Here is a 9,214-nt window from a genome sequence, read left to right on the forward strand (position 1 = left end):
CTTCACACAGACCACTCAGACAAATAAAGACACACTCACACAGACTCACACACACATACGCACAGACACAAAATGTGGTTATTGGTGAAATAAAAACAATAAGGGACACCAGTTTGACACCCACTGATTAACATATGAGAGGAGGTCCCCCCTTTTGTTTGAAATTTTTTCCATATTTTTGAATGTTCCCATATTTTACGTATGTGACACACTTTTCAAATGTTTTCTGTAAAAGGTGCTACAGTGAAACACAAAAAACAAATCTGACCAAGTATGGCCAAACACGTGCCTTTACGTCATATCCGGTTACTGCCGCCTACACGGATGTGTCGTCATTTCATGGTGGTTAAAAAAAAATATTGACCAAGGAAAACATGGCGGACATTCAAGGCGTCTTTTTAGTTATCAGCAACATCCCCGCCGCTTTCCACTCGGCGGACCTTCGTAATTATTTCAGTCAGTTCATCGAGAGCGGCGGCTTCGTTTGTTTTCATTACCGCCACCGGCCGGAGGTGCAACGGGCGTCTCAAACGTGCGGGGGCAGCGAGGAGGACGGCGATAAGTCGTCCGGTAGCGAGCTAGCACCAGTCACGGCTCATGACAACAACAATAAAAAGACGAAACTGGCGGCGAAAACTTGCTGTTGTGTTGTCAGCGTTCACAACGAACACGCCGACAGATTTGTCAGGATGTACGCAGGGAACCACTGGATCGACTCTAAGGGCAACTGGCTGTCCAGAAAATGTGTCATTAAAAGAGTGAAGGTTTCACAACAAAATGGTAAGTTAGTCTTGTTTCCCCCGTTTGTGTAATTACAATTTGAGGTAATGAACAGTAAAATCGTTTGTTTGAATTGAAGCCACCTCACTGTAATATAAGAGCAATAATCTGTGCACTCAAATTCGAAATAGAAGAAACGAATTGAAAACTAAGCAATCAGTTGGTTCGCGTTGGCATTTAGTGTGAAGTAACTGAATAATTTAAAATACATAATTACTATATCCATGGATAAACTGCACTTCCTCTCACGGGAGCGATTTCTAAAGCGTTTTAATTTGTTTTACGTTTACTGCACCTATTATAATAATTTAAGGGGAAATTCAATTTTTAATAACAATAATAACAATTGTATTTACTTGCACCTTTCAATGGACCCAATGAAATATTGTTTTTTTAATTATTAGAACATTGCTATTGTGTATAAAAAGCAATACAATTTAATATAAACAACTTAATTAAAGATATTTTGCGTGACTGGCAACTCCCCAGCTAGTGTTATTTTGCCGTGAACGGCTCTGTGTTATTTTGGGTCAGGTTATTTTTTTATTGTTTTTTTCCAGGTTATTTTAGCGTTATGTGATGCCATGTTACGGTTCTACTGGCTTCCATATTAATTTACTCCTGATTGCGATTAGGGCATTGTCAGCCCTGTCACTTTGTTTCCAAATCATAATCTTACCAAAACCTTTTTTGGCTGTTTTATTTATTTTTATTTTATTTATTTATTTATTTATTTTTTTTTTTTTTTTACAGTAACTTTTCTTAATTCTAACCTCAAACTCATGTTTTTATTTTTAATTTAATTTAATTGTACCTCTCTTTATCCTTACCTCCTACATATCTTTAATTGAACCATAACGCTTTATTTGTGTGGGGCCCTAGTCATTTTGCCAATTATTTTTATTTCACAAACTACATCAAACTTGTTCAACTTCCTAATTGTTCATTTCGTCAATAAATATGTGAAACAAAATGGCTCATTTTCAAAAGGTATGTGTAAAAGTACTAAAAATAATTTAAAAAGGGATTCAAAGAAAAACTGATTCATTTTTTATATAAACACTGTCCTGAGCCCAGCTTTATTGGGATCAACTGAAAAGTTGTTTTATTTTCCAGATGACAATCAGTTCCCGTATAAGACAAGGTTTGAGCAGCGACATCGAATGTCCCAAACTGAACACTTCACCCAGTCCGACCTCAAAACTTTATCGGAACTCAATCCACCCGCTCTGATGCAGAACGGCAATGTGGGGACATCAGTCAAAGTCTTCCTACAGCTCATTCAGTCGTGCCGGCTACCTCCCCGCCTCATCCGTAAATTGGGCCTGACGTTTCCCAAGACTGGTTCCAACCGTCGCTATGGCAACGTGCCTTTCCAGTACCAGGACACTTGCACGCTACCGGCCACAGAAGAGACTGTTTTAACAGCCGCTGGGCATGAGATATCGGGGCCGGGTACTTTGGCTGCTCGAATGTCAGCGCGGAGACAGCTGGATAACTGCTGCGAGACAACCGAGAATGATGAGCCACAAATAGAAGAGGAGGAGGGGGTGCAGTCAGATGCAGATGATGTAAGCTCAAGATTTCAGGATTTATCAAATCTACTGCGAAAAGGCTATCTCCGTGTCGGCAACAAACTGTCATGAAATGTATTCCAGTGAGCTGATCCAAATTGCATTCCAGTTCATCCCTAATCTCTCTTTTGATTGCAGGATGATGACTGCTGCGAGGAGTGGGAGCGTCATGAAGCATTGCATGATGATGTTACAAGCCAAGAGCGAAGCAAAGAAAGGCTATTTGAAGAAGAAATTGAGTTGAAGTGGGAAAAGGGCGGCTCGGGTTTAGTGTTCTACACAGATGCGCAGTACTGGCAGGAAGAAGAAGGAGGTAAGCACAACAGTGATTATATTGTGGCATCTTGATTTATGATCAACCTTACCTACAAGTTTTTGACTCAAACCGATTATGTTGCTTTGTTGCAAGCCAAAAGGTGACCAAGATAATTACATGTATTTAACCTAGCTTTGCTTTATGAAAGACCACTAAAAAGATGATTCAGTTGGTCTCAGGATACATGGGGTGTAATATGATTAATGGATGGTTAATTTTAAAGTGGAAGAATTAGATTTGCTCCCATTCAGTGCAGTTTCATCTTTTAAAAGAAAACTGATTTTCCGATTCAAATCGTTTTTGTTTTGTTACACTTGTGTAGCACCACGTGCAGACAATTAAACAATACTAATAGGCATGGTTTCATCATCCTCTGCAAAAAACAACGTATGTTACATCAGCTTCTGACAGTCTTCTTCATCAGCAATCCTGTTGTATGTCTTGATTATACTGCCATCTGGTGGCCAAGACACAAACACCAAACACTCAATGCCCATTAAATTCGTGCATTAAATCATGAAGCACCAACTGTTTAATTCTTTAAATTCTGTGTATGTTTTTATTAAGTACAATACAGTAAAGTGTCATTTGTATTATGAAAAATAGCTTACATTTTTGTGGGTGTTTTTGGGGGTGCTGGAACAGATTGGTATTCATTTCCATTCATTTTAATGGGGAAAGATGATTTGATATGTGAGTGTTTTGCGTTATGAACGGAACAAATTAAACTTGTAAATCAAGGTACCACTAGACATGAAGCTCTTTGTACAAGTTTAAAAAAAAAAAGTCGAACCACAATTGTCTCACCCTGTTCACCTTTTTCTAGATTTTGACGAGCAAACTGCAGATGATTGGGACGTTGACATGAGCGTCTACTATGATAAAGGTATTTTGGGTTGTTTGTCATGCAAGTAATCACAAGATTTATTTAACCTCTAGACATCACTTCTTTAACTGGTGTCATCTTTTTTCCAGATGGAGGTGACATGGATGCCCGGGACTACGTGCGGATGCGACTGGAGAAAAGGCTTAGGGATGGTCTTGAAGATGGATCTGCACACAATCAGGCCATTGGGAGTTTTGAGCGGTTCACTAAGGTATGAAATTAATTTACATTCTATCCCACCTTGTTGGTAGTAGAATTTTACGTTTTACTCATTTCTGTTTTTTTAGGGCTTTGGCCGCCGTGTAATGGAGAAGCAAGGCTGGAAGGACGGTGAAGGATTGGGAAGCAGTCAAGTTGGGATTCCTGACGCCTTGGAGAATGAAGGCAAACATCCACACTGCAAACGGGGATTTGGGTAAGTTTCAAATTAAAAAGAGATTAATGTTTTGCTTGTTTATTAGTCATTGTACTCATTGTGTTGCACTGTTTATTCTACAGCTATCATGGTGAAAAATTACTCTTACATCCTGGTAACAAGGCCAAAAGAAACTTCCATATAACTACAATCTATGATGAACCCAAGGACATTGATTTGGGGGACTCCTTGCTCAGGCGCCAACCAAACACCAGCATGAAGTACAGAGGCTGGCAGCCAGGGGGCAGCGTTGGGCCACGCAGATGACTAATAGTTTTTTTTGTTTGTTTTGTTTTTGTGATTGTGTGAATGCTGAAATCATTATTTTCATATTAAAGTCTTATTTTCCCAACGTAACCTAATTAAAATTGAGTATCCTCACCATTTTCCTTTGTTGTACGTCATTATTATTAATGATGATTCTGTAGAATAGAAAGATTGGCAGGCCTTTATAATTAATTATTATTAGTTCTATATGAGATATAATAAATATATATATATATATATATATATATATATACTATCACACATCTATTAAGTAAAACAAAGGTCTACTGCTGAAAAAAAACAATGGAGCCTCTCATGTTTATTTTGAAACACCAGTTTGTGTGTTTAGGATTTTCGGAAATAAATCTAAGCGCCATTGAGTGTTCGTTTATTAGGTGCATCGCACTCATTTTTGTCACGTGAGTGAGTTTGACACTTTACTTTTAATTAACCTACTCTTACTTTCAATGTTTTTAATATATTCTGTATTACGTTTAGTTCTTTTATATAAAATAAATGCATCGATCCATTATCTGACTCACAATCCATTAAAATTATAATGGTTAAAGCAAAACAAGTATTCTATTTCACGACGTTGAAGCTTTGATTTTGAAACTCCTCCATTTACGTGACCCGGATGTATTGGATGTTAGCATGGCGGCGAGTCGCTGGGGGACGCAAATACCGAACGTAGAAAGCAGCAGGTGGCCACTCTGGTCTTAAACTGCTCTTTCAATATTCTAACTTCGCAACTTGGATACCGGCCTGTATTACCAATTGTCACTGTTCCCTACGTTTCTAATTGATTCTTGCCGGTGTACATTTACCCGGTTAGTGTTGTTGTTGACTCGCTGTACCACCCCGCGTCTGATGTTTTGCGTCCGCTCCTTCGTATACGTACTGCAACAGTAAACTATAAGGATGTCACTTTTAACCTAAACACCGGCTCTGACCTGATTCGAAGTATTAAAAAAAGGGAATTAAAAACAAATCGGGTGGGCACTTGTGTTCTACTACAGAATGTCTGCGCGCAAAGGAGAAACGCATTCCCTTCGTTTCGGTCAGGTGGTGATCGGACCGCCGGGTTCGGGTAAAACCACTTACTGCCAGGCCATGCAAGAGTTCCTCACCCACCTCGGACGCAAAGTAGTTGTGGTAAACATGGACCCGGCCAATGATGGCCTTCCATACTCTTGTGCCGTGGACATCTCGGAGCTAGTTACTTTAGATGACGTCATGGATGGCATGAAGCTGGGGCCCAATGGCGGGCTCCTTTATTGCATGGAGTATATGGAGGCCAACCTGGACTGGTTGGAAAACAAGCTGAAGGAGCACCCGGACTGTTACTTCTTGTTTGATTGCCCTGGCCAGGTGGAGCTCTACACACACCAGAATTCAGTGAAACATATTTTCTCGCAATTGGGAAAGTGGAATTTCAGGGTGAGTGCATTCATAGTGATTTCCATGTTCATCTTATGATGCCAATCATGTCAGCGACGTACAGCGACTGGCAGAAACATAAAACGCTCTTTTACTAGATTGCGGAGAATCAAAGTAACCTGTTTACTTGTTGCCATTCAGCCAATAGAATAATATTGTTTTGTGTTCAGGCAGATTTTAGACGAGTACAGTAAATTTGTGAACGAACTGAGTCAAGATCATCTTTAATTCAGTATTTATACTGTTATTTTGGTGACAATATTGTTTTGTGGCGTGACAAAAGTGTTCAAATTTAAAGTATGTTTCTTGGCCCATTAAAGCTTTTGAAAAACTGCATTAAACATTAGAAAAGTGTTGGTGGAATCTAAAGTTATCAGATGTACAAATGTCGTTGTTCTGTTTTTCCTTTGTCTTCAGCTAACATGTGTGCACCTTGTGGACTCTCACTACTGTGCGGACCCCGCCAAATTCATCTCTGTCCTGTGCACCTCGCTGTCCACCATGCTACATGTGGAGCTCCCTCATGTCAATATCCTGTCCAAGATGGACCTCATTGAGCAATATGGCAAACTCGGTATGACGCAAAGTTTGCTTTAGAGTTACTTCTGACAAAGCAAACTATTTAGTCAGAGACTGTGTGCACCCACGACTGGTTGCCAGCCGATCATTGAGTGCATATTGACAAACTAAGGTTCACATTCACACCTAATGGACATGTACGCAACTTTAATTACATCCCTTGCAAGATTTTGTAGCGTGAGAGCTAGTCGGAATAAAAGCAGGCAAGCACATGAAGAACATGCAAAGTCCAGACAGATAGGCAAGTGCTGAGATTCAAACCGCAAAGCTCACAACTGTGAAGCAGATGTGCTGACCACTAGTCCACCATATGTCCTTGATAGTATTTGTGAAGCTCCACTATCTTGACTTTGTTTTTGATTAATAGCATCACAAATCAATTGAGGCAAAAGTATTTAACTGCAACCAGCAGAGGTGTTCCTTTTTTTGGCAACCACTCCAGGGTTATACTCTTCCTATTGAACAAAACCATTCTGGGGTAGGCTTAGCTTTCCCGTCCCCCTCATAAGGACAAGCACTTGGAAGTTGGAAATATGAATAGAAAAGTTCACAAATTAGTATTATGGTAAGAAAACACTAACAAAAGCTCATTTGCATATAATACAAAGCAAACCAGTTAATTTTGAGGTCTCACACATAACGGAGTCAACCTTTTTGAATAAGTGTTACAAAAAATAGTTAGTGGTAATCCTGAGACATTGTGAGGCACACTGAAGCAGTCTAGAAAACTGAAGTTTTGGGCGCTCTGCTATTAATTCTGTTTTAGTATTATTTTCTCATTCATTGTCTTTATCAACCAGCATTCAACCTGGACTTCTACACTGAAGTTATGGATCTGACGTATCTTCTCGATCACCTGGCTGCAGATCCCTTCTTCAAAAAATTTCGCCATCTAAACGAAAAGCTGGCAGAGGTCATTCAAGATTACAGCCTCGTGTCATTCGTGTCTCTCAATGTGCAGGTATTTTTTTTCCGCCTTATATTTGTTGTGAATTTTACAAGAGGTGCCATATGTACAATTCATTATTTAAAATTCAGAGTAGAAAATTAAAAAAAAGTCTATCTTTTAGTCTTTTTGCCATTTCCTTTTTTCTTCATTTCTTTCAGCAAATACAGAGAAAAAAAAATTTGAATTCACTGTTTAAAAAAAGTATAGTTGATCTGAGAAGCTTGTTATAGCAGAAACAGCCTTCTTTCATGTCCGTAAAACAGCAAGGAGAAAATAATGAAGACGCAACTTATGTAAATGGAATTAATTAAAAAATATATCCAACATTTCAGTATGAAAATGACTAACACTGCCGTTGATTATTCAGTTTGCAGTGCTCAAGATGTCTGAATAACCCAAAATTACACGCTGTTTTCCTAAGAGTGATTGTTACCATGGTAACCTCTGTTAATCAGCTCTGTAACTTTTAAGACAAAAATTAAACATGACTTTAACTTTGGGTCTGATATAGATCTAGTTACTAGGGTAACGCTCTCGCTCGTCTCGTACTCATGTGTCAGTTCGTTTGTAGTGTCCTCACCCATCGGCCGCTAAAAGTTGAGAGGATTGTGCTCTGTGAATGCAGGACAAAGAGAGTATGATGCAGGTGTTGCGGGCGGTGGACAAAGCCAACGGCTGCTGCTTTGGAGACCTGGAGGAGAGGAATCTTCAGGCCATGATGTCATCTGCCGTGGGGGCTGACTTTCAGTTTAGCTCGTATCCTTTTCTAGCAACTCTGGTGACTCAGCGCTGACTCATATTGCTGAATGAACCTCCACCATTTACGGGACTGGTTGAAACACTGACTCTCTTTCTAACTTGAGATTCATGACGGTCCTAAGCGATAATGTTTGAAGAAATACTGCCAAGTGTTAATGTTTGCCTTAACAGATGACTCTCCAGCACTCTCGGAGTTCAAGAGCGGTACCTTGAAACCAGCCGAAAGACAGTGGAGGAAGAATTGATGGACCTTTAAATGGAAGAATGCAAAATGATGCCTGCACTCAATTGTCAACCCCTTCATGGAAGCAATAGAAACACACATGAATGACATTTGAAGGACATGCATTGTGATACACTGAATAAACATTTTATTTCAATATTATGTTGAATTAAATGTTAATGCAATGCACTAGGATGCTTCATGCGAATGTGTGTCCTGTGGGATTGCATGTACGCTTTCCTCCAGCGGGTGGCAGGCGACGTGCTCCAAAACGGTGAAGTCTGCTCTCTGAAGAGCTGCTCCAGCTTTTCCCTGCAGCCAGAGCAGAAAAATTAAGTCAGGCGGGGAGAGGAAGCCACATTAAATGTGTTTCTGCACAACTGGCCCTGTGTCTGCTCTTTGGGATGGAAGACCCTCAAATTATCCTTTTACTGTTTCCAACACTGCTGTTGTAATCTTATTTGAACACCCCATCCTTCAAATGCTTAAGACATTACACATAGTCACACTTCACACAAAAATATCATGTATGCACATTTTCATGCGTCATCAAAGTGGAGCTCAATAAATCCTAAAATGACACTGCAACGCGGTGAACGTGGAGTTCTCGCCTGCAGTCGCCCATGCAACGAGGGGGTGTGTCAGGCAGAACGTTAAATTGTGTTCCGATGTTTGCACATGTGATCAACTATGCCTCCTCATTGGTACCTCCTGGCTTCCCCCCTCCCTTAAGCCCCCCACGGGAAGAATAGTCTATTCGACAGAGGGAGAGTTGAGAAGTTTAAAAAAATGGAATTATAGTTGCTTATTTGATTTAAACAAAACAACAAATTAGTTTTGTATGTTCGTTCATTTTATCAGCAGCGAGCAGTCCTGCACACGCACACTCTTCACATCACACCCCTCCCCTGCTGCTCTGCGTTTCATGGATGCCACAGTTTTTGCTTTCACTGAGGATAAGAAGGCAAAGACGTACTCAGTGTTGTCTTTTTTTCCGCACTTTTTGAAACTGGCCACGTTTGCACT

General features: G+C 40.0%; 2 protein-coding genes across 2 annotated transcripts; both read left to right on the forward strand.

The window, feature by feature from the left end:
* The first annotated feature begins 334 nt into the window (after positions 1–334).
* Positions 335–4,357, forward strand: gpatch3 (G patch domain containing 3). The gene is made up of 7 exons (XM_088306891.1): positions 335–780; positions 1,897–2,351; positions 2,493–2,667; positions 3,497–3,556; positions 3,646–3,767; positions 3,844–3,971; positions 4,055–4,357. Exons 1-7 carry the CDS (start codon positions 375–377, stop codon positions 4,236–4,238), a joined length of 1,530 nt encoding a protein of 509 aa, XP_088163017.1. The 5' UTR covers positions 335–374; the 3' UTR covers positions 4,239–4,357.
* A 482-nt stretch (positions 4,358–4,839) lies between these two features.
* Positions 4,840–8,377, forward strand: gpn2 (GPN-loop GTPase 2). The gene is made up of 5 exons (XM_088306149.1): positions 4,840–5,678; positions 6,096–6,252; positions 7,058–7,218; positions 7,832–7,962; positions 8,149–8,377. The coding sequence occupies exons 1-5, from the start codon at positions 5,259–5,261 to the stop codon at positions 8,219–8,221; spliced, it is 942 nt and encodes a 313-aa protein (XP_088162275.1). The 5' UTR covers positions 4,840–5,258; the 3' UTR covers positions 8,222–8,377.
* The last annotated feature ends 837 nt before the right edge of the window (positions 8,378–9,214 follow it).

Source organism: Idiotropiscis lumnitzeri, chromosome 10, assembly GCF_059441095.1.
Source record: "Idiotropiscis lumnitzeri isolate Australia: NSW breed Sydney's pygmy pipehorse chromosome 10, RoL_Ilum_1.0, whole genome shotgun sequence".
Lineage (NCBI taxonomy): Eukaryota > Metazoa > Chordata > Actinopteri > Syngnathiformes > Syngnathidae > Idiotropiscis > Idiotropiscis lumnitzeri.